Below are 24560 nucleotides of genomic sequence, written 5' to 3'. Positions count from 1 at the left end.
AATGGGGTGTTTCACCGCTTCGCACCTTTTTATGTCACACTCTCCTCTCCAGGAGATAAGTTCAACAATTTGATGTTTGTGTTCTAACTTTGGCTGTTTTTTCCACCAGCTGAGCGCACAGCCTTTCCTAGGAGCAGTTTGAAGTTCAAAACAGAGGACTATGAAGTGACTATCTTTGAACTTAGATGAAATATACACTCAAATGAACTGACACCCTCATGGTATGTAAAGTACTTCATCTCTACTGCCTACATGACTTCATCTGTTTTGGGGTTACTTCCATGACTATGACCTCGCTGGCACTCACACAGCTAAAAGATGCTACACATGTGTTTCCAGGATCTCAGACTTCAATTTAGTTATTCAAAGGAGAAAGGGTCTGTGATTACACAATTAGAGACTGATCTCACACACGCCTGGGGTGCACAGGAAGCCTTAACTTTAGCATCTCCTGACTGCTGAATGTTTCTGCAAAACTGCTGCAAACTCTGCAAAACTACTAAAAATAGTCATCTACGCTAGAAAATTCTAGGGAACAATGGAAAGTGGTTTTGAAAGAAGAGACAGAGGGGGATAAAATAAATAAATAAAGGCATAAAAAGCAGACGTGGCTTCAGACTTCCAAGTTCTCAGGACCCAGTTCACTGAGCGCACTTTGCTTGACTCTGCAGCTCCTCAGGTCCATTGGAGCCTGCGTGCCTGAGAAGCACCAGGACCCTGCCTGCAGCCCGGCACCAGTGCTGCAGGGCGAGCTGGGCTGCAGTGAGGGGCCAGGATCAGTCCCTGCCCCTTTCCCAGCTCCCCAGGAGGCCTCACCATAATTCACTGAAGGAAGCTTTGAGCTGGGCAGTTAAGCTGGGCAGGTATGTACGGTGATTTCTTTTTCAGCTGTGTGTTTTATGGCTTTTGTGGGGTGAGGAGAAAGAAATCTACTCTTCATGCCTGGTATCTGATTTCTAAATGCTTGTAAGTTTTTCAGCTCCCTCTGATTTACTTTGGAGTCACTAATGGCCCTGCTCCTCACTGCTGTTTATTTCCCCTGATAAATTTCACCTTTAAAGCTCTGACTGAAAAATACTAGTTACATCAAAGAAACATTTGCATATATGAAAAACTTATTTATTTATTTATTACCCTGCTCTTTTTTTTTTTGAATTTTCTAAAAGAAAAAAAGACCCTTTTCAGGCCTCATTTGCAGAAAGCTAAGATCACCCCGAAGAAGACTATGGGAATGGAAAGTGTTCTGCAGCCCTGGCTCTAGCAGCCGCTGCGCTATCAGTTTTAGAACTACAAAAGGAGCAAAAAAGCCTATAGGGAGAGAAGCACGACAGCTTACATTAACTGGAAACCTACACCACTGTGAACGTTCTCCTTCTTGTCACTGTGTTTAATATGCACCCTTGTAAAAGGGATTATGAAACGCAGCAGAGATCATGCAGTTTCTTCTAACAAATAAACCTCTATTCAGTCCTTGCTGTTACAGCAGAGAAAGGGTGCCTGTTCTGCTCAGTGAGGAGACACAAACACAGAGCTCTCCAGTCAACAGCACTGTTGACTCTTGATTGAGATTTCACTTTGGCAGTCAGGACTTAAAAGCCAGCGTACTAAAGAGCACACTGGTTACCTAGAATAAGTACCCCAGGTGGATAATGAAAAAGTTGACTTGGGAGGGTGAGAAACACCTGTTAGCAAAACAGGAGAAGTTGGTATCTGTTCACGCTGACACAAGATAGGAAAAACATCCATGCACTTACCAGCATCTAGGGCAGTATCCATACCCACCTGATCATACTCTGAAGCTCCTGGGTACAACGGCCAGCCCAAGAACAGCTCTGCAATGACACATCCCAACGACCACATATCGATTGCTTCACAAAACGGTAAACCGAGGATGATTTCAGGGGCTCTGCAAAGGAAGACATCAGAAAACATCAGCAACAGGAGCGGATCCGCTCAGCTGGTGTGGGGAGGCCCGTGCAGAGCGCAATGCTCATGAAGCTGCCTGCTGCCCACAAGTGTCACTGCTCCTAAGGAGCTGAGGGCTCCACTGACCACCGGCAAAGTATCTGCTAATCAAGCATGAGTTGGTGAATATTTATCCTTGTAGAAGCGTCCTCTGGCAGTATTTAGTCAAGAGACAGCACTACATTTCACAGCAGTTTGCAGAGGAGAGAACTACCATTATTTTCATTTGGCAGGTGGGAAAATGAAGCACAAAACAAACATCATGCGTCCAAGGCCACCCAATTAAGGCCCCCACTCAAGGCTCTTGGGCCCAGCTCACTATCCTGTGGAGGAACTGTGCAGACTCCCTGTGGTGAAGCATCCTCCATTCACACAGCTCGGTGGGCTTCACAAACAGCCAGACATTAAATAATCATTACAGGATTGGTATAAAAGGATTACTGAGTTTTTAAACAAATGGATGTAACTATAAAGCAGAGAAATAATACAATTAGATCTATTAGACCTAAGCCTTTTCCTCAGGAGGAAGTAGCCAAGAAGCCTTCACTTCCCAGTCTGTCCCAGGCACCTGATTAGATTTCCTCTTCCCTTCCAGGCCAAACAGACAAAATGCAGTGGCACTCCTGCTATGCATTTACTGCTGGCTTCAGGAGATGCCCACTGAGGCACCTCTGCTCAGCGAGTTTCAGGATTAGCCTTGCTGAGGGAGTAGAGAAAAAGGTAAAAGCCTTGCATTGGCTCTCCAGGAGGATCCTTGGATGGGGTGCGGAGGAGACGCCCAAATAAGCAAGACCAGTCTCAGCTCAGACTGCCAGAGGACCTTAAGGTAAGGGTCATTTCACTTTTCAGCCAGGTAGAAGTCCAATCTTAGCCAGGTACAGTGCAGTCAATGGAAGACACACATCCCCCCCCAAGGTGGATTTGTCCTACTGTCTTGGGATGGTTTGAATCTTTCTTCTCTGAGACTAAACTCCAGTGGCCAAGGTGAGACAAGACGAATCCTCCCCTTAGCACACCAAATGCTTTGTATTTCAAAAACAACTTCTATGTGGAAGAATCAAAAGTACCTTACAAATACTGAAAACCTTATACAAAACCCACCTCCACACACAAAGACCTTCCTTCCTTTCCCTACCTCAGCCCAGACTTCCACATGCAATTAAGTGCCATAGTTTCTATCTCACACAGGGATCACCTAAGGCTTTCTCTCCTGCTCTTCTTGCAGATCTTGCAACACTACTAAAGCCCCAGCTTCTGAAGTCAGGTGATGTACAACAGAAAGAATAACTTACTTTCCCATATTCCTCTAAATATAAAAAAAAAAAAACCCAACAAGCAGAAGACAGATAAAAGAAAGAAACATAAATTATTTGAAAACTTTCATCGTTTTAAAAATAGCCTTGGGATTTCTCAGGCCCTGATGCATATTTTGGGAATGCCTGGGGTTGACTATTGAGCAAATCAAGTGCCATCATCCAAGGCTAGAAATAGGGCCCATGGTTCCCAGTTTCCATCTGTCATCAGGATAAGATCTGACACTAGTGAGATCATACTAAGGATTACCAATTGCAGTGGAAAATATTATGTTTTAATCACACCATTGCATAGTCATGTGAAGACAAGTCTTTAGCCAAGAAATCAAGCAAAATGGGTAATTTTTTCCAAAGAAATAAGCAAAGGCCCTGTAGCAAGAATCCATGCCCCATCTTCAGTCCACAAACTTCCTAATTTTGGGTTGACTGGTAATGACTAAAGCCCCAAACTATCTGTTCTCAAACCAGCAGTGCAGAATGTAAAAATTACAGGAAATTCTAGGATTTCAAGGTTAGGATACTTTGGTCCATTCCAACAAAAACATGCCAGAAACTTAAAAAGCAGCTACCTTTAGCCCTTCTAGCTTCACCTATGCTTGTTCTTATACCCCACTGTTCTTCAGCCCATTGTGACAACCTTTTTATTCTAGCATCAATCTCTCCTTAGGAACAAGGGGTTAATTTTCCTCCTTTCCTCCCCATTCCGTCACTACTCAACACCTAGACAAAATGCAGAGAGAAAAAGACAGCTATGGTGACCTGAATCTCATTACTATGTAAATCCTGCATTCAAAGCCATCTGCCTCTCCCTGTCTGCCTTCCACATTGTGAACGAAATGTCCCTGGTCACTAATGAGAGCTCAGCCACGCATCGCCTGAACTTCAAATCCCTCCCACTAACTCAAGTGGAGGGAGCGAAGGGGTGGACTATCAGTGGGATATTCCCAACGTGATTTTGTGTAGAAACGTCCCTGTTCATAAAAATCACTTCCACTGCTGTCATATGCAGCACGCACCTCCTTCCCTCCCGCCCCACGCTTATGCTGCCAACACCTCCAGACCCCTGTAAGAAGGGATGACCTAGAATTTGAGGTTAAAATTTTAATTTTTTTTTTTTCTCATGAGTCTTCGGCTGTCCAGCGCATTTTTCTTAAAGCTCCAGCTTCTGGAGTGCAGCACTTAGGAGAGAATTTCTTTTTCACACACCAAAGAAGTTTTGTACCTCCACTGTTGGGAAGAAAAGCACAAAAGTAGTGTCCGTACCATTTAAACACATACAAGGCAACTAAACAGAACACCATTCATTATATTAAACCAGACCTATCGTTGCAGGGAGGGGAGGTGGTGAGATAGCTTTATTTTATTTTACTTTTTTGAAAGCTGGTATTCGCATTACTCAATCAAGCCTAAACATTAGTTGCAATCTTTGCCTGTTCAGCCCCAAACAGATGATAATTTTCGAACAGCGATGAAAACTCCTGTGAGAAGGAGGCCAGAATGAAGTGATATGGTGCCCTACGTACACCACAGCCAGCATTTGCTGTGGCTTTCTCCCAGCCCTGCCTTCGCATCATGACTGCAATTTTTCCATGGAAAGGGAGTGGCCCTAAGACAAAAAGATCTTGTTAACTTAATTAGGCAGTCATTAAGACACCACAAGAATGACAGGTATCAGACACCACACCAGCTTCCAGATTTTCAGCTAGCAGACACCTCCCATTTGCGGCGCAAAAGAGAGCTGGAGTCACCTGAGGAGGAGCAGCGGTCTGCCTGCCTGCTGGCACTCCGCTAAAGGCCAATGCCAAGCATTTTGGTGGAGGATGCTACAAGTTCTGTAATGAAACAACTTGTCCACTGATAAAATGCCTTCTGAACCTCTATTGGGTGGAAATTGTTCTGTATGCTCAGTTATGGATGCATAGATCCTTCTGCATACAGACCTACATCTAACACATGGAACTCCTCTTTTTCTTAATATAAACATGTCAATTTTTCAAGACAAGGTGAGATCTTGACTTCAATCACATGCTGTGGCATGGAGTTCCACAGGCAAACCTTCTGCCTTCAATAGCATCTTAAGTCAAGTTTTTTAAAACCTGATTTTCCTTCATCAGGTTTAAATTTGTCACCTCTCACTTCATGTTCACATGGCTTGGCCTAGGGGTGAAGACGGAAGTGCTTGAATAACCTTTCTTTTAGCACAAGCTATTTTTATCTCTCTGCCCTGTTCTCCCTTGTTTGCAGCAGCTTCTGGCTTCTCAGTCTTCCATCCCATGGATGCTTCAATTCATTCCCACTGCCTGGCCCTACAACTCCTCTTCCTGACATGACTTCTTGGAGACAGGCTGAACAGACCTAGAAACAGTTAAACATGAGGATATTCCCAAGACTTATTTTACACTATTTGCAGAATACTTTCGTGTTCCAGTCTTCCCTGAGCCTAATATTTTGTTTGCTTTTGGAGTGACAGGAGGTATTTCGGCAGATGTTTTATCTGAGAGATCCTCTGAGACACACAGTCCTTTCTCCAGAGGAGCTGCAGTTAATTTAGGACATAGAATTATGTAGAAATGGTTCAGTTTTCCTCTTCCAATGTTTACTGTCTTTCAGGACTCTGCTGATCTGCCATAATGTAGTCTGTAATCTAGATAAAGGCCCTTAAATGTTCCTCATTCTTTTCGCAGCCTCACCTAAGCAAGTCTGTGGTATCTGCACACTTAAGCACCTCACTGCTAATCCACCACTTTTTATAGATAATATATCAAATAACTGGTCCTAAAATGTGCATGCAGGCCACTCCATAACTGACCCTTTTATTCCTAAAAGCACTGCAATTTAGCTCAGCTGCTCCAAGAATGGTGTGATTCTCTTTTCCAATGGGAAGGAAAACATTTCCATGTCTTAGCCAGTTCTTATGTGGGATTTCTCCATTCTGCAGCTGGTAATACTATGAAACAGGGGAAAATACCCTGTTAAAGTCCGCACATCAGAGTACTGCAATTATAAATCAGAAAGATGATTCACATGATGGCAGGACTTCCCAGAACAGCACTGAGATCTTCAGCAGCTCTCTCCACAGCTGCACAGGGAAGTGTTTTCTGCCCCAGTATTACTGCTTTTAACACAGACTCACCAAGCCTTTCGACTGTGGTGGGGATCTTGTTTGAAACCACGCTAAGGCAGCATGTTGCCAGATACCTTGGTACATGCAGGAACGTCCCCATTTCAGCTCTCCCCCAGTTTTTTGGCTGTGCATCTGCAGCCCCTCGGCACAGTAATTCCAGCCTCTGGTATGAGACACATGGAGGGAAAACAGAAAACTCTGCCCTCCTGTCCTTCCTCTCCCGCGAGCTGCCTTTGACATCTCCCAGGCACTCCCCTCCTGTACACGCAGGCACAACCTGCTCTACAGCTCACACAGATCTTGCCAGCATAGACCAAAGATTTGGAAACTGCTCACCATCAACCTAGGAGAGACCAAAGAGCCCACCCAGAAGCCTGTATCTCCAGGAGAGAAGCAACCAGTCCATGCCTGCTCCACACATCTCCTACCCCTTTCTCAGACCAGATTACTCCCTTGGACAGCACAGAGTGACCTGCTCCTTGGCTCGGCGCTGGGTCCAGAAAGTCCCCCATCACCTTGGAGCCCAGCTTCAATGTGCCCACATATACCAGAGAGCTGCCAGCGCTGGGTGCCGGCGACACAGGACACAAGTCCCCATGCTGGCAGCGCCCACAAGTCCCCAGAGGCAGAAGTGCCATCTCGTCATTTGCTTGCACCTCACATATGACCCCGTCCTGTTTTCAGGCCTGCTGCTGGCAGAGTATTTACTTTAGCAACCCTGCTTTGTGGCAGGGTAATTTCATTGTCTGGTGTTTCTGTCAGGAAAATTAATTACCAGTCTAGCTTGCTGGCTTTTTCACCCACACATCACAGGACATTAAAAACAAATGCCAAAAAAATTCATTTCCACAGACTTGGATTCAGAGAGCTGGGCTCTTTGTGAATTTTAAAACTCCCCTGCAAACTACCCTCCTTGGGGATAATTTACCACCTCTGGTAGGGTCCTGTGGCCGAGCGTGATTGTCTCAGCAGAGTCCTTCACGGACAAGTATACACAGCAGACAAAAATATAACTTAAAACTTGATACTTGCTGGCACCTTGAGCAGAGAGTGTGCCTGCTTCTTGCCTTTGAGGTGATGCTTCTAAAAGAAGGCTGTGGGCAGCTGCAGGCAGTGCAGACAGACCTACAGTGATGCTGTCTGCTGTGTCGATATACACACCTCCTGTCGTCCTCTACCTGTTAGTCTCAGCTGCCAAAGCCTGAACTTCAGGAAGCAGTAGCTTTCACATCTCCATCCAGAAAGCCCTGGACAGAGGCAGAGAGGCAGGAGCCCAATCCCTTGGCCCAAGTAGGTATGTACTGACAGGCTGCACACCCAGGGCTACGCACCAAGATACCTCCTGTGAGGAGGAGGAACTGCATCCTTCACATGTCTTACAAAGGGGGTTTTATTTAAATGATGGGGTTCCATCCTCCTCTCAGCTGAACCCTTTTTCTTTGGCATCTTTATGGACTCTTTCTCATACCTGCTCACTTGATCCTTTTGTATTTTGCAGAGTTATCCACTTTTTATTGCCATATACTGTAGCATGTAGAGTACCCTTAGCTCTTAGTTAATGGAGATGAAGACTACACAGCACCTTTTTTTGTCCCTCTGTACCTCTCAGACCCCAAATCACTTCTTAAGTGCCAGGCTGTAAAAGGAGACAGGCTCATATTCTGGGAGTAAAAGGTTATAGTTGCTATTTCCCTCATCCCTCCACCTCTCCACTTGCACAGACACCTGGAAGGGATGCAGATATCTAATACCAATGACCCCCAGACTCAAGGCCTTCCTCTGCTCCACAGCTGGACAGCCGCAGACTTCCCATGTGTGAAAAAGCCAGCCATCAAGACCAGAGCTCAACACCTACAAGCACCAACAGCTCCTGCTCACTCCCTCACTTCCCCATCCCATGCAGTGGGCAGGAGAGCAGCTCCAGACCCCAGCAGGGCTGCTCCCAGCTGGGGAGAGCCGTGCTCACCCTCATTGCTGGCTTCGCTGTGGGACCTCTACATTTTTCGTGCATCCCCAAGCATGGGATTTTGATCGGATGCTCAGCTGAAGCCCATACAGAAGTGCTACAGCTCTGCAGACCGCTCGCTAGGGCCTCAAGAACTGCCAGGAACTCCGGACTGTGTTGGGAAGCATCAATCCAGCAGAATTGCAAGAAGGGACAGCCCTCGGAGTCAGGACTCATCCCAGAACATGCAGGCACACCATGCCTTTCAGATTCCAGCATAAAGTTCAAATCCTGGAGAGTTTAGTCATCACAGGGATATTCATGAGGGAGGGAAAGGGCCATTGAAGAACATCACCCAATCTATCAGAGTATGCTGTTTACCCACAAAGATGTTTTGTTTTGAGTTGTAAGGAAGGACGGTGCCTCTAAAGGGCCTACTAACACGCTCCCTATTTCATAGGTCAAACATAGCTACATGTGGTTTCTGGAAAGGACTGTGGGTGTAGCCAAAGCCATTTCCAGGGCTGTCAGACCACCAGCACAACCACCACTAGAGGGTAGCTCCAACAGTGCATTGCTCACATTGCCCTTGCCCATCCCTCAAGATTAGTTTGCAACACATCAAAAAATATCTCTATCAGCTCAGAGGACTGGAAGCTGGATCCACTCAGCCTTCGGTGATGGTTTATGTTACAGGACATAAATATAAACTGGAGGCTGGTAACAAGTGAGGTACCTCAGGGGTTTATCCCGGAATTGGTCTTGTTTAACATCTTTATCACTGGCCTGGGGGAGGAGGCAGAGTGCACTCTCATCCAGTTTATGGGTGACTCCAAACTGGAGCGACCTGGTGATGTGCTTGAGAGCAGGGCTGCCACCCAGAGGGACCTGGATGGGCAGGAGGCATGCACCAATGGGGACCCTCTGAAATACAGCCAGGATAAATGCAGAGTCCTGCCCCTGGGAAGGATGAGCCCTGGTGACAACTGGGGAACTGCTCAGCGAGAAAGGCCATTAGCACCTTAACTTAGGGGGCAGTGGGCTGAAACGAGGACCCTGGTCGCAGCTGGACCAACGGCTTCCCTGGAGCAGGGCCAGCTGACTGAGGAACATGATGACCCACCTCCAGCCACACCTGTGAAACCACATCTGGATACCATCTTCAGCCTGCGGCCCCCAGTGCATGGGCAAACTGAAGCAACCTCAGCAGGGGGAGAGACAGCCATGGGGGACCTGACAGCAGCCTGCCTCCTTCTCCACCACATGGAGGAGATGATGCCAGACCCTTTGGTCAGGTGGGCTGCAGAAAGCGGAGATGATAAGACATAAACTGAAAGAGGGGAGGTTCCCACTGGGGACAGGGAAAACACCTCCACTGTGCAGATAATGAACCCCTGGCACAGGCCGCCCTGAGAGGCTGTGCAGTCGCCATCCTTGGAGGCGTTTAAGATCTGACAAGACAAAGTCCTGACCTTGATCTCACAGCTGTCCCTACCTTGAGAAACAGGTTGGGCTAAATGACCTCCAGAGGTGCCCTCCCACCTGAGCCACTGTATGGTGCGGTAACTATATGCTTGTCAATAGGAAGGTCACCACAACCATCCTACATCCAGGCAAAACACTACATAGCTGGGAGTGTTTCGGGCAGCACAGATGCAGGTCCCAGGGTGTTTTTAGCAAGTATATACACAGAGTTCTATCTTTTAAAAACAGAGAGCAAGGTACACAAGAATTACTTCTGGACTTGATTGGCATAATTATTGAACAAGCCTCAGGAGCCTATCATTACTAAGGGTATTTAATAGCAAATAAATCATAGAAGCAGACTAAACTACCCGTCCCTTGACACCACTCATGTTCCACCAGGGTGCTGACTGGGAAGGGTGAAAATACTCCAAAGGATGGTGTCAGAGGCTGACAGAGCTGACCCTGACCTGGGAAGTCACCCACTCCCCTCCCTGCACTGATTATCGGGCCATCCATGCCTATGTCACTCCTGGCAAGTGTTCAGCCAGCTTGTCTTACAAACCTCCCATGGTAGAGTGTCAAACTTTTCTGTGCCCCGAAGGACCTCACCCCTTTTAATTCTAAGGAATAATACAGCTGTGCATAGCTGACTTTATGTCATGCTTAATTACAACTTGTTGTCAATCTGGCATCTCCGTAACACATATGGAAAAACATAACTTAATACATCTCACTTGACTTTGCCTATACCCATCTTCCTGCCAGGCTGTACCTCCTCCCTGTGGCCTCAACACATATTCAGTACCTATAGCCTTGTCTCTTTTTCTCTCCTGCTTACCTCTGTCTCCTTTTTCTGTCTTGTCTTTTCTGCTCTCTTCCTGCACTTATTGTGGATGAAGAGAGAGGTGGACATCACCAACAGGGAGGCTGAAACTCCCTGCCCCCATGGAGGGGATGCACACTGCGCGCCTGCAAACACAGCCCTGTGCTGCTATGGGGACAAGCTCAGCAAGCACAGATTGTGTGCACCCATTTTAAAAATGGGGTTTCACACAGACACACACCAGGCACCCCAGTGTGATCCTGACACTTGCTGCGACCGTCAGCATGAGGCTCTTTGGAAAAGCAATTTCCATGGGTTAATCCTGGAAGAGCTTCAAGCAAAGCACACTAAGCGTACCCCAGGCACTTGCCATCGCTACGTACCTTTCTTGGGATTAAGAAAGCCGGATTCAGCCACGAACAAAGCCTGGGTTTAAATGGGGAGAGAGGGGTCCCTGCCGGGAGGCTCTGCACCACTCTGTTCTCCTATATACATTGCACATACACATTCCATTTAGGCTAGGGCCTGAAAGAAAACCTCCTGCTCTCTTCAGCAAGAGTGTGTGAGCAAATGACTGAAGCCCTGAGCTGGTGAAGGCAGCGCAGCTGTTTGTGGAAAGAAGACAAAAGATTTAGAAACAGTTGCTTTTTTTCCCCCTCTCCCATGTCAGGCTGTTTACAGAAACCAAGGGATGAAATTTTGCAGACAAAAACACTGAGAGCAGCCTGTCAGTCTCAGAGGGAGGGAGGGAGGGAGAGAGAGGGAGAGGAGCGTAGGCTTCTTTCAGGATTATGGATCATTGCTAAATTGCTCTATCAATTATTAAACCCATCACTCAAAGCACAGTAACCAAAATACAGCAGATAAAGCCTTTCTCAACCACTCTCTACCAGCTGCTCTCCTCCTCCTAAAGCCAGAGGGGAATGAAAATTCCCGTAGTTTATATTTTATAAACATCATTTTCCTTGTGCCTTGAAAATAAAGGCTTTTTCGGACAAGGTACAGTAGAACCAAGCCCAAGGCAGGAAGATATTAAAGGAGGACTCACCCTTTTGATTAACAAACCCAAGGAATAAAACAAAATCTCTCCAATCAATATGATTTCTTAGCACTGACAGGTTAAAACATTTGTCTGTGGATAAATGAAGAGGCAGGCCCCAGCCATTAATCGCTGTTAGTTCCTATTTGCCTTTGCCGCTGGGCGGATCCAAGATCAACAGCAGGGTGAGCATGGTCCCAGGAAAGGATGGGACATGGCCAAGTGGCATTTGGTCTGGCCAGTGACTCTGTGGAGAGAGCAACTGCAAATGCATCCAGGATGAGGGAGGAAGCCCTGGGTGGGCAGTGCCAACAGGGAACCACACAGGGAGGAGGACCAGGCCCTGACATCCAGCCGGAAAGGGTTCCACGTGACTGCTGATGTCTGAATGGACATGGGTTTTTAGCAGCAGTATATGCACTTGCCAGAGGCTGTGGCTCCAGTTCAGCAAAACCCTTTACCATATGCATCACCTAAAGCAAACAGGTGCCCAAGACCCGGCAAGGGCACTGGATGGAGCTGAAGTTAAGCATACATGTAAGTGCTTTGCTGAATCTGCTAGCAAGTCCTTGTTGCACTTGAGCTGGAAATCTTGGGAGGCAAGAAAAGCTATTAAACCAAATAATGGAAAAGAAAGCCAGGTCTTGGGTCAGCCAAGAGACATACTAAGCTTGTCCCAGCCAGAAGTGCATCTTCATACATCCCTGAAGGAAGCCCTACTGGCCTGATCACAGTCATGCTCATCTCTTTGGACTCAGAAATGCAGGACTCCATAAACTTCAGAGGAGGTGCACAGTGCTGAGCACCACGACCATTGCCCCGGGGTCATCAGCTCCACACTGACCCAGAAGAGCAGAAACATGCACAGGGGGTGATGCAACAACAGCTACATTCAGCACAGTGTGACCTCTGGTTGTTCTCCGAAACAAAGGGTAATGCATGGAGGGGGGAGAGCTGGGGCTTTCCCAGGTTATGGAAGAAATCAGAGAATAGGAAAATCATAATTTGAAAACAAAAGCCCTATCCATGCCAGGCAGTGAATGGATGAGCCGCAACGTATTGGGTGCAGAGATCCCCCGAAGGAGGCATCTGATCAAGAGGGGAAGAATGCCAATTATGTGCTCCCATTCATGCACCGCAATGAAAGCATAATTCTGACTCCGCTTTCTGACCCGCAGTATGCAAATCCAAGCTGTTCTCGCTTCCCTCAGAGCCAAATGTCCACCAATGCCAGAGCTGGCTCTAACTTTTTGTTTTCCTTTTCAAATCTATTGTTTTCACTGTTGAATATTTAAGATGTTTTGTTGTTGCTGTCGCATTTCTTTGGAAATGAAATAATAATTAAAAAAATCCCAAAGCACACACAGACAGACAAGAGTTGACTTCTCATCTCCAATGGCCTTCCATTCTGCCATGCTCAGCTCCATCCCAAGCCCTTATCATTCCAGCCCAGAGCCCTGCCACGTATTGGCCAAGTGAAGCTCCTCACGTCTGATCTGTAACATTCCCCGAGACTTTTGTTCACAGCAAATACTGCAAGTTGTACCAAGCTGCATGGTGGTTTTATGGGATTAGCCCAAATACTGAACCAACTGTCAATATAAGGCTCCAAAGAATTTCTAGCCCTGGAAACCATGGATATGAACCAGACTTAGGCCACGACCCTAAGATTGGCTTCATAGAACAAGTAGCAGGTCTGAGGCTAAAAGTATCAAATTACTGCAGCCTACCTTTTTTTTTTTTTTCTTTTAATCATGTCTACTGGCTTTTTTTTAATTAGAAAAAGACAAAGACAAAAATAAAGTACTTATCCTGCCTGCTCCTTGGAGAAAGGAGCATTGCCCTTTACTTATCTGTGAAGAGCCATGCAGATTTAATATTATTATTAGTAGCAACTATTTGTATTTCTGTAGCACGCGGAAGTCCTGGCGGAGAGCAGAGCCCCATAATGCTAGATGCTAAAACAAGACGTGCTAAGGGACTGTGTCTGCTCCAGAGAATTGATGATCTAAGGCGATGTGTGGTGACAGGGGAACAGACTGGTGGAGCAGTTCACCCAAGATCATACAGAGAGAACGTAGCAAAGCCAAGAAAAGAAACGGGGTCCTTGCGAACAGTGTGCCATATTAGACCACAACATCTATTTACGATATTTGAGAATAGCAATATTAATACACAGATTCAAAGACCCTTTCCAAAGAGATGGGTATTACTGAGGTAAGCCAGTATTTTGAGGTGAAATGACCTGTAGATGTCACCCAACAGGACAATAGTCATGTCAGGAATAGTTCACAAAACCCAAGACCCACTTTAATGTCCTGCTTGCTGAGTGGCAGCATCCTGCCTATGCTGTGAGGGCCTGCCTGGTCTACAAACAGGTTCTAGGAAAAGCCTGGGAATGCCTGTCGACCCTCACATGGACGTACACATGGCTGGGAATAGCAGGGGCACCCTGGAGCTGCCCCAGTAGGCTATTCCTGCTGCAGAATGTTGAAAATTTCCACCTTCAACTCAAGCCCTACTTGAATCAACACAGCCCGCGGAGCGAGTGACAACAGTCCCCTGTATGAGCAGCAGGGCACAGCACTGCAGAAAAACATTCCTCTTCCACAGAATTGCAGAAACACAAATCCACCCTGAATTTAATTTGTTTTTATTGTATTTATATTAGGGCTAACATCTGGAAGGGTTAAGTAGGGCCCTACTGTACTAGGTGCTGTAAAAAACTGTAAGAAAACAGTCCCTGCCCTAAAAGACTTGCAACCTAATTTGGGATCCCTCATCACTCTGGAAATAGAAACTCTTGGACTTGCTGCTCAGCATCTGCTAAGTGGGATCTGTAACCAAGCCTGTACAAAACACAGTCCCTGACCCACTGGGGGGACCACTGACAGTCTGGATCCTGCAGTCAATGGGGACAAGATAGAGCACATGGATGTAAGCAGCCCCACTGGGAAGCCCGAGCTATCAGTATTCCATTGTCAGTTATGTAAGGAGTACAACGAAGTACGGCTTAAGCATACCTGCAGGAAGGACAAAGAATCATCACTAAAATCTCAAGCTGCTGATAACACACGGCTACCCTGAAGAAGCCAGCACACAAACACCCTCCAGCACGCATCGTGTCAGTGTGGACCTCGAGTGCCCAAGGCTCTCAAGCACAAACCCGAACACCGAAGGGTAACTGGGTACCGCCTGCTCCTCACAGAAGACCAGGCCCTGGGCACGGTGATGGTGGTGAGCAGCACCCCGAGGGCTCGCTGGGACCAGCGCCTTGTCTGCAGCAAGTGGGGCCCTGCTCCCCTCACACCACACCTCCAATGCCAGTTCCCCTAGTTCCTGCCCCTCCCTCGCACTCCTCCTGCTGTCCCCACCAGCCCCTGCTCCACTCCCAAACTCTGCTCAGCTCACCTGCTTGCTTCAAACGCCAGTCTATTTCCTCCTGAGATCCCCTCCTTCCCCAGCTCTCCTCCTAGGTTACAACCCTTCCTGTCTGAACGCCCACTGGTCCAGTGCCTACAGAGCAATGGGATGGACAGGGCAAGCCCAAAAGGCTATCTCTGGAGTGGTGCTTTCTGTGAATGCCCTCTGCTCCCACCAATACCTTATCTCACATGGGGATGGGAGCTGCCACATTTTAAGGCCAAAGACTGCAATTCTCTGATTGTCCAGACAGGGAAGAGAGCCCTTGCAGCTGTTAGCAGAGGAACTACTCTGACTTTAACCTTTAGTGCCACATACCTTACTGGAGCTGGACAGAAAGCCAGAATACAAGCAAGAACGCATGCATGGTGTGCAAATAGTCCCAAAGGAACCACGATGTTTGTGGGGAGACAGGCAACGCTTCAGAAGGAAGACTTTTAAAATGAAAAGTCTGCAAAGTGAAGTTCATTCTCTATTTAAACCCATCATATGGAAAATTCAATTGTTCTCCAACGCATCTCTGTACCAAATCAGGAGACTAAATTCAATCATTAAAGTGTGAAGCTGATGAATTTAAATCCATAGTAAGTGCAAATTTCAACACAATTTTAAGTAAGGAGTCGCTCCCAACACCTTCATAACATGTCAACACATAGTCATATATTTGTTTCTGGGACTCTTCAAATGTCTCCTTTTACAGTTTAATTTTTTTCTTGCCAAAACAAATTCTTAAAGCTATCTTGATGTTCTGAAAAAATATAAACATTTCCCGCATGTTAAAAATCTTAGGTGGCCATGACAGAAATCTTGGAGAGACAAAACTTGCATAAAAAAACATCAAACAAAACAAACTTTTCCTTCTCTTCACCATACACAAGGGGAATTTGGACTGATTCCCGACTGAAGAATTTTAACTTCTAATTCGTCCTTGAATTGCACTGCAGTATGGATGTAATTTCTTAATTTGACTGTTTTGCAAGTAGCCAGTACTGTCCTTGTAAAGGGCAAAGAAATCCCCATATATCAGGAATGCTTTTGGCTGAGAGGAAGTTTAGTAATTACTCCAGAGAAAGAAATAAAACAATCAAAAGTACTTCCCAGGACATGAAGGCAAAGATCCTCCCTTTCTTGAAAGAAATGGCTCTCTTATGTATACATTCATATCTTCAATTATCATGAACTGCCTGTAATCATTTAGCTCTCTGCTGAGTCAACTGCAGGGTTCAAGAACACTTCCTGGCATTCTTCGCATTTTTTCACATGTTGCAATTTTATCTGGTGTATATCATATGCTTCCCCCCAAAACGCCTGAACTGAACAGTCTCCCTTCTGACAGAGGAGTTTGGGCTTCATAAACTTGTCCGCAGCTCTCAGAAACCTCATTACTTGAGGGCTGCGTTAGAAATTACTGAAAATGGAGCAAGTTTGGCTTTGACTGGTAAAACCACCGTACATTCAAGCAGCAGACGATGCAAATGGACCAACACCTCCCCTTAAAGACACTTTCATCTAGGCCTGTGCCACAGTTATAAGCCCATGAATTTATCGCTCCAACATCTTGGAGCTTCTCCGTCCCTCCACCAAACACCTTAGTGTACATCTTCGGTTTTGTTACCTCCTTTACTGCACCGTTCCCCACCTCTACACCCATAGCTCCCCTGACACCTATTTTAGTTGTGAAAAGTGGTTTTTTTGGTTTAAGTGGGACCTCGACGGAGTTGGTGCCATTGTCTGCACCGTGATGGGCAGGCAGCCTCCAGCTGGGCAGGGGGAGGATGGAAAGGTACCTGCACGAGGTGCACCTCATTACCTGCCATATGATTTACTACCAACACACGGCAACATTTAGGGCGCAGTAATAAGGCGGTACATGAGTGCTTTACCAACAAACAAGATGGGGAGGGGAATAACTGTATTTCCGCTGTTATTCTAAGGGAAGGTTCACCAAAAGGTTAGTGAGAAAACAATGTAGGCCATCGATCACGGGGACAGCTAACCTAGAAAGGTTACCGCATGTTCCTGCCTCATTTTTCACATCTATAATTACCTCAATGCTTCTCCTCACATCCCACCCATCACCAAGCACCAAACGCAAACCACCACTGCTTTATTAATTATGTATTTTGTTTACCCTCATTGTCACCGCCCTGCAACATGCCATTGTGTCTGAAGGATTAAGTGACACAACTTCTGCAATCCCCGCAGGGTGGCATGGCCAGGGAAAGGCAGCTTGAGGACTTTTCTGCCCTTCCTTCACCCGACATAAGAAGCTGCCACCTCTCAGTGGAGGTTGAGGTGGGATGGAGGTAGGAGGGATGCGGGTCTTTACATCCACCATGTGAGACAAAGAAGCAAGGTAGGGGCGTGCGAGGGAAGACCGTTTCCATTCATGAAAGGCTCTGATTTGCTTTCGGCTCTTCATCCAACTGAAACAAAACGCCAATATTGCTGAACATACTTAGCACCTCCTAAAGCGCAATCCTACTCCGAACAGTGCTTGCCTAAAAACAGCAACACCAGGCTCCTTGTTTACTGCGTCTCCCTGATGCCTAATCTGAATTTCTCAGTTTAAAAGAAGAATTACTTTTTTTTTTTTTTTTCCCCCGTCTACCAGTCCGGCAAACCCAGCTGAGGCTTTGAGAGCCACTCTGGACTCATTTCTTGCACATTTATGCATGCAGACATGGGCAGCCAAATTAGAGTTATGCAGAGATGGGCAGGGGAAGTGTAAGGCAATGATGTGAAGACAATGAATTTGCAGGGAACTCAGTATGTTTCTACTCAAAGTATAGCATCACGTTTCTGATGCAAGGAAGCCTGAGGGTCTTTTTTATTATTTTTTACTATTTTTTTTTGCTTTGGGGAAACCTAAAATAGCTTCCTTTGAGAACCTGTGCTCTGTAATCACCATTTCTTTGTTCTGCAGTATTTCTTGATCCAGGCTTTTCAGTTGTAGAATAGTAGTAAATATGTATAAAATAAGGAAAACTGCTGCTGCAGCAACAACAGTGAGAAATACTTTAAGCCCTAGATCCAAGAACTATTTTCTGTTCTTGCTTTTTTCTATCCCATCAGAAGTTATAATTAATTCATGCTCTAACAATACTAAAATCATTATTTTCTAATCGTAACCATATCTGGAACAGAACTCCATGTTGATGCAAAGTGGAAGAGAAAAAAAAAATTGCTGACAAGAGTGAAAAGCTTGCGTGACAAAAGCCATGCACAGTTATATGCATGTCCTGTTTTGGACCCCAGCAAAGTTCACACTCACTGAATGCTCTGGAAAAGCCAGTACGAGTAGTCTCAAGAGGAAATAAACCACAGAATTTCTCTTGAGAAAGAAACCGAAAAAGGTGAGAGCTTTTGCAGAGCCTCTGAGGCTGCTGAGCTCTGAGATGCTCACCTCAGGACCCTGATAGAAAAGCTAGGCACAGGTAGGATCCAGAAAAAACAAGGAGCTGTAGGCCTGCTTTGCATTGGCAAGGAAAATCCAAAGCACAGCACCTGCTACCCTCTGAGGCTGGCTAACTCTATCAAATATAACAATGCTCAACCACACCAAAATAACACGTTTCCAAATGTTTGTGAAGAGGTCAAAAAATAAAAATAAAAATCACAGAGAGTCAGCCCATCCCTAAAGCTTTATTTCTGAGTTGGATCCACAACAGACAGTGGAGAGGATGCTGAAAAAACCCACAATGGATAACAATGGACATTGGTTCCCATGTCCCAGAGGTGCCGTGCAAAATCTCTCTTTCTCCACACACTTCAAGAGCCAAACCCTTTCTCAGCCAGACTCCCCACTCCTGATGCCTGTGAGCACGTCCTGCACTCAGATGAGGCTTCCCTCAGCCAAGCCCTCAGGAAAGCAGCACGGGATGGCTGTAACAGCGACCTGCCATCTTCGGTGTTGACCATGTGTAATGGTTTAGCCCCTGCTGGGGTCTGAGACCACGCGGCTGCTGCCCCTCCCCCACAAAGGGAGTGAAATACAAAGCCCCGGTCTGAGATAAGGACAGGTTTAATACAGCAGTGCAATAGCAACACAACAAACAGCAACAATAAGAATAACAGTGATAACAATGAACAGAGCAAAGTATATCTACCAATACAGGAGTGAGAGGAGCAGATGTATAAAACCATGCGCCCCGCGCCAGGATGTGACGCGCCAGGATGTGACGTCTGCATGGTATCTGAATAACCCAGCTAGAGCTCCCCCCCCCAATGCTGGGGAAACTTAACCCTATCCTGGTTAAACCAGGACACCATGGCACAGATGTTCCAGCTACAGGCACCTCCAGTTCAGCTCTCACCCTCCTCTTTATAGTTCCTCTCTCCACTCAATGGGGTATCTGATTACTGAACCCCTGTGGTGCTCCACACCAAATCCCTGTGGCTAGAGGTGATCCTGGCACCTCTGCCAGGCCTGGCTGGTGGCTGAGATCAAGGGAAAACCCACCATGAACACTGGCTTTTTGCACTGATGCCCGTCCTGCACACAATCAAGACGGGTGGCTCCTGACCAGAAGTCAGAGCTACCATCCGTACAAAACCTGGATCAGGCTGGGGAAGAGCAGCCAGAGATCATTTGAAACCAACAGAGTAAAAGCCACCGACAGCCACTGAGGGCCATGCTTTGTGCCCTCCTCCCATCCACACCCACTGTGCTGACTTCTCCAGAGTCACGCCTGGTTTATAGTTATCTTCTTTCATCCAACAGCGAGGCCCTGTGTCAGCACAGTGCGCATCCTCCCCTGAATCCACGAGGCAGTATTCACTGGTCACATCAGCAGTAGGACTGACACTTGGGTACAGTTTGCTGTACCAAGGGGGAGAAGAACTGGACCAGGAGATGTCTAAAAGCTTCTGGTTTTGACAATGCCCAAAAGATCCTCAGGGACATCAAGAGAACAGGAAGAGCCCTTATTGTGTTTTCAAGGCAATTTATGAGAAAATTTGAGCATCTCATGTGTGATTTTAAAGATCTAAAATTGAATGATGGGAATTTTCTTCCCCTCCTGATTAAGCCAATTTACAGTTTTTTTCAGGTTGATGGTTTACCCATAAGTTGGGGCATATCTGTTGGGGGACATCTCTTGGTTGTTCCTTTGAATTCTATTGTTTATTTATTTGCTACAGAAACAAAGGACAAACAACAACATGGTACAGAGCCACATGTTCTGGAGTGGAGCAACAGCCACAGGCCCTCCAGGATTGAAATGGGCCCTCTGAGGATCCATCTCACTCACTTTTAGAAAAATCCTGGCTTTTCCACTCTTCCTTGAAGCAGCAAACTAGATGAGGGAAGGATTAATTAGCTGATGTCTGTAAAGCCCTTTGAAGATGAAAAGTGTTATTTTTATTTTCAAGTCTCACCAAAGGAAAAAAAAAATTAAAAAAAGAAAAGGCCAGAGAAAGACTTCTGCTGTTTCCTACAGACGGGGGTCTCGGGATTGAGCAGTAGTACAGTGACACTCCTCCAACAGTATATATTAACTGGCAAGCTGACACTGCAGCCCTTCCCCTGGGGCATGCATTAACAGGGTCTCTGCCCAGCTGCCTATTTTCATGAAACATGTAGAACTCAATACCACTGAGACCTCTCCCCCTGCATCAAATACGCTTGAATTTGTCCACCGGATTCAAAAGTTAAGGGGAACACAGCAGCGGTGTGATCACACACATCTCATTTCCTTAGAAAAGCAGCCCAAAAGCAAATGAAGGCGGCCGCGGAATACAGATGCAGAACGCCTGGCTACCCAGAACCCAGGCGGGCTATTTTTTCCTGAAGTGTAAATTACAGAACTGATTTATCTTTTTTTAAACACTTTTCACCTAGTGTTGGAATTTCTGTATGCACCTTTTATTTTTTTGCAGTTTTTTTGCCTTTTTTTGGGTTTTTTGTTTTTTACTCCCCGTGTTCTTGGCATCACGAGGATGCACTACAAGGATCCCCCGGCAGCTGGAGAGCAACAAGCAGCTTACAGGTGGGTGCCCTGCTCTAGGAAGACAAAAATAGCAAGAAGACAGACAGGATTGCAACTTATTAGCAAAGCTGTGCTTAACACCTAAATCAAGGATGACAACGAGCTGTTACAGGTCAGGCCTGAAGTGAGCTGGCAACCCAGAAGGGGAAGACTAATGTGTGCAACCCATTACAGCTTCTTCAACTCAGTGATCTCATCAAAAACCTCATGACCACCAAAAATAAACAGGATGCTAGCTCTGAATTATCCTGTTAGATAACATCTAAATATTCATCTTAATGATGATGCCTAATGTCCAGCTCCAGGTATGTTCGTTTCTCCATGACCAGGACTAGCAGCATCTGTCCTGAGCCTGCTTTCACCTGAGTTCCCTTCCCTGCTCTCAGCTCAGCAAGGCACAGCGCGCAAGATCTGTGAGGTCCTGCATAAAAACAGCCATCTGGTGAAGGGGCAGGAAGAACCAGTTAAAAACAGAGTAGCTCCACCATATGGAGAAAATAATTCAGTTGGGCAGTGTAGGAAGAAGCAAACCCTATTATAATAATTGTGTTGCCAAGTGATGTTGCAGACTTGTTTTTCCCCTCACGGCTTCTGCACTGATTAAGAACAAAGCTTCCCCCATGATGTGGCACCATCCTCACAGCAAGATCAAACCGCTCCCCTAAGTGACTTGTGGGATTACCAGGTTACCACCAAAATGTCTCTGTGCTCAATTCACGCTGTAGGCAGGAGCACTGCACCCCACCACCACCTTGCTTATTCTTCTATTCCGAGTTGAAACACCAAGACTTTGGGAAAAGGTGATCCAGTTCAGCTGGACGGCACTCCAAGGAAAGCAGACTCAGAATTAGCACAGGAGGTAATTACACTAGTGCAAGCTCAGGTTTGAAACACTTCTGGCCCACCATACGCAAGGACAGGCAATGCAATCCTGCTTGGGGCTAAGGCACCTCTCCTCCTCAACACATCAATTCTCGTCCTCCTGTACTCCCTCATATATCTGGGAGAGAGCAACCTGATAAAACCCCAATTATAAACAGATCTTTCTAGAACAGCTCCCCTTCTTCTTCAGACATTTCTGGGCTGTTGATAAAAATGTACCAGGTGTGAAAGCTCCAGAAGTACTCCTTACCCTGCAGAGTGAAGGCAACCCCTCTGTGGAGATCACACTAATCAGCTCCCCCACGGGAGCCATTATTAGTTGGGCTCCCAGGGTCCTCCAATCAGATTATCACCCCTAAGAGCTAACTACGTGCAAAAGGATGAGTCTCCTCAGGTCCTGCCCAGGCTCTCCTGGTCACAGTGGTGTGTCCCTCTTGGGAACCTGGCAGGCAAGGGATCCGCTTCTCCTGCTGCTCCCTGCCCACTCGCCATGCAGACTATCAGGTAGCCCCCCAGACAGCCGTGTAAAATAAGGTTGCTAGCACCATTACCTTGGTCAGTATGTGCTGCTGCTGAGCCCTGCATGCGAGGTGGAACAGATGCCCAGGCCAGGCTAACTCTGGGGCAAATATGGATCTGGATGTTAAGCACAGCCTCCATGTTGAATGATGGCAGGTAACCCCAACGCTCCACCTCTGAGGACATACCCTCCTACTGACCCATTTGTTACAGGCATGTTCTTTCAGGTAAGAGCAGCTCAGGTCCAAGTTCAAGGCTCTAGCTTTCTGTTGGTAAAGAACTTGCTCTTTCCCCCTTTTTCCTTTGTTTCCCCTCTCCCCTTCCTCCCTCTCATCCATTCCCATGCTGTGGCTTTCCACTGGGCTACATTTATTTCCAGACATGCATGGTTGTAACCAGAGAGATCTCCTTGCATGAGCAGCCTCTCAAGCTTCCAGCTGAAGGTGGACAAACCCCCTAATGTCTCCAGAGGCGTGGAAGGCAGAGCGGGAAGCACACCCTCTTGCTGCAGACATCATTCCCAGGCAAGCGAAATCCCAGTCTGAGGCCAGTTAACTTATTAGTCATTAATTCTGGATAAAAGGAAATTTATTTGCATGGCCCTGCTTAGACAAGACTGAAATCTTAACTTGCCCCTCCCCCTTCCCCTGCTCTCCTGTAATAACTTATTAATATTGTATGCCAGCACAAGCCGACATGCAAATAGAGCTCTATGCAAATACGGCTCAACGCAAAGACAGCTGCCCTTAGTTCAGCGCCTTAGTGCAACTCCAGAGGAATAGCCAGGGGATAAAATCATATAGATGATAGAGAAAGGATGACTTAACTTCCAAATTTGCAGGGAGAAAGCCGTGTGTGCACATCTGTCAGAGCAGAGTTTACCAAGTTTCATCAAGCAGATAAGGTAGTTAATACTCTGCTAATTAGAGGCTGCAGTGTTCTTTTTGGGACACCGAGAGGATTGCCCTCCTAAGTGTCTAAGGCTCTGTCTTGCAAAACCTACTTCTAAAGTGGACTTAAAAGTGCAACTCTGCTCAGTAATGGCAGTACTGTCAACTTTCCTGTCCACTGTTTCTTTGTACTTCCACATCAGTAACTCTTAGTTTCTAGACAGAAACCTTTTCACAGGTTCTCCCTGAAGCACAGTCCTGCAAACAACAGCCCTGAATTTGAAAGTCAGTCACTTCCATTCTTTCCCAAGCATGGCTACCAGCATTGCATTAACTGCTGCTGGCAATCAACAGGTCCGCAGGTATAAGGCTGATGAGGGGCAGAAGTATTTCTGCTGAGAGTTTTGAAGAGATACCTAACAGAATGAAAATTGTACCTTGACGCATATGCTGTCTGGCCCCTTGGAGCAGGGTCTAGGTCAAGGATGTTCACAAGAGCTGCTGATAACTACCCTACTTGCCTGCAAGCAGAATGAACTTCCATTCGACTCTAGCTGTGAGAAGCAAGCCAGCAGGTCAGCCGTTAGGGTGTGGGTGGTATCAGAAAGACCCAAGCACTTCGTATTTCCATAGACACAGCTGTTGGACTTTCAGAAACTTTAGTATACCCAGGTAAGGCAAGCGCGGTTTATTAATTTAACTTTTTAGCTGGGAAGACTAAGAGATGCAGCAGAAAAATAATTTAGACAACTTCACACAAGCAAACAAGAAAATAAGTTCCTTTGTCCCAACCTTATGTGTTAGACACAAGACCAACTCTAGATACAGGTGCCAAGTTTATTAGTAATACATATCACTGCAACTGGTGACCTTGCATTCAGAAATATTTCTTGGCTGTGAAGGACAGCTGAGAACGCATTAAGGTCACTTGGAGCACTTTTTGAGAACAAGCAGTCCAAGGAATGTCATTTTTGTTGAAGAACTATTTGGAAATGAGGTTCCCATCTGGAAAGCTCATCTGCTAGAAGTGACAAAGGAACAAGGGCATCTGTCTTGCCCAATAAATACAGAAACAACACGTCCCTGCTCTTAGCACAGGAGCCATGAGTCTCCAAGGAGCTGGAGTTCAGGAAAGAATTAGAGCCCAAGACTGAAAAGGAGCACCTTGCACCCCTCACCG

General features: G+C 46.4%; 1 protein-coding gene across 8 annotated transcripts in view; it reads right to left on the bottom strand.

Annotated features, from left to right (window-relative positions):
• HIPK2 (homeodomain interacting protein kinase 2) overlaps positions 1–24560 on the bottom strand; it is a 144986-nt gene that overhangs the window by 43637 nt on the left and 76789 nt on the right. For all 8 annotated transcript variants that reach the window (XM_074825965.1, XM_074825961.1, XM_074825967.1 and 5 more), the window contains exon 3: positions 1783–1906. In XM_074825965.1, the coding sequence (XP_074682066.1) occupies positions 1783–1906 (124 nt within the window). The remainder of the gene's footprint in view (positions 1–1782; positions 1907–24560) is intronic.

This window comes from Strix aluco, chromosome 5, assembly GCF_031877795.1.
Source record: "Strix aluco isolate bStrAlu1 chromosome 5, bStrAlu1.hap1, whole genome shotgun sequence".
Classification (NCBI taxonomy): domain Eukaryota; kingdom Metazoa; phylum Chordata; class Aves; order Strigiformes; family Strigidae; genus Strix; species Strix aluco.
This window is presented reverse-complemented; position numbering and strand designations above follow the sequence as displayed.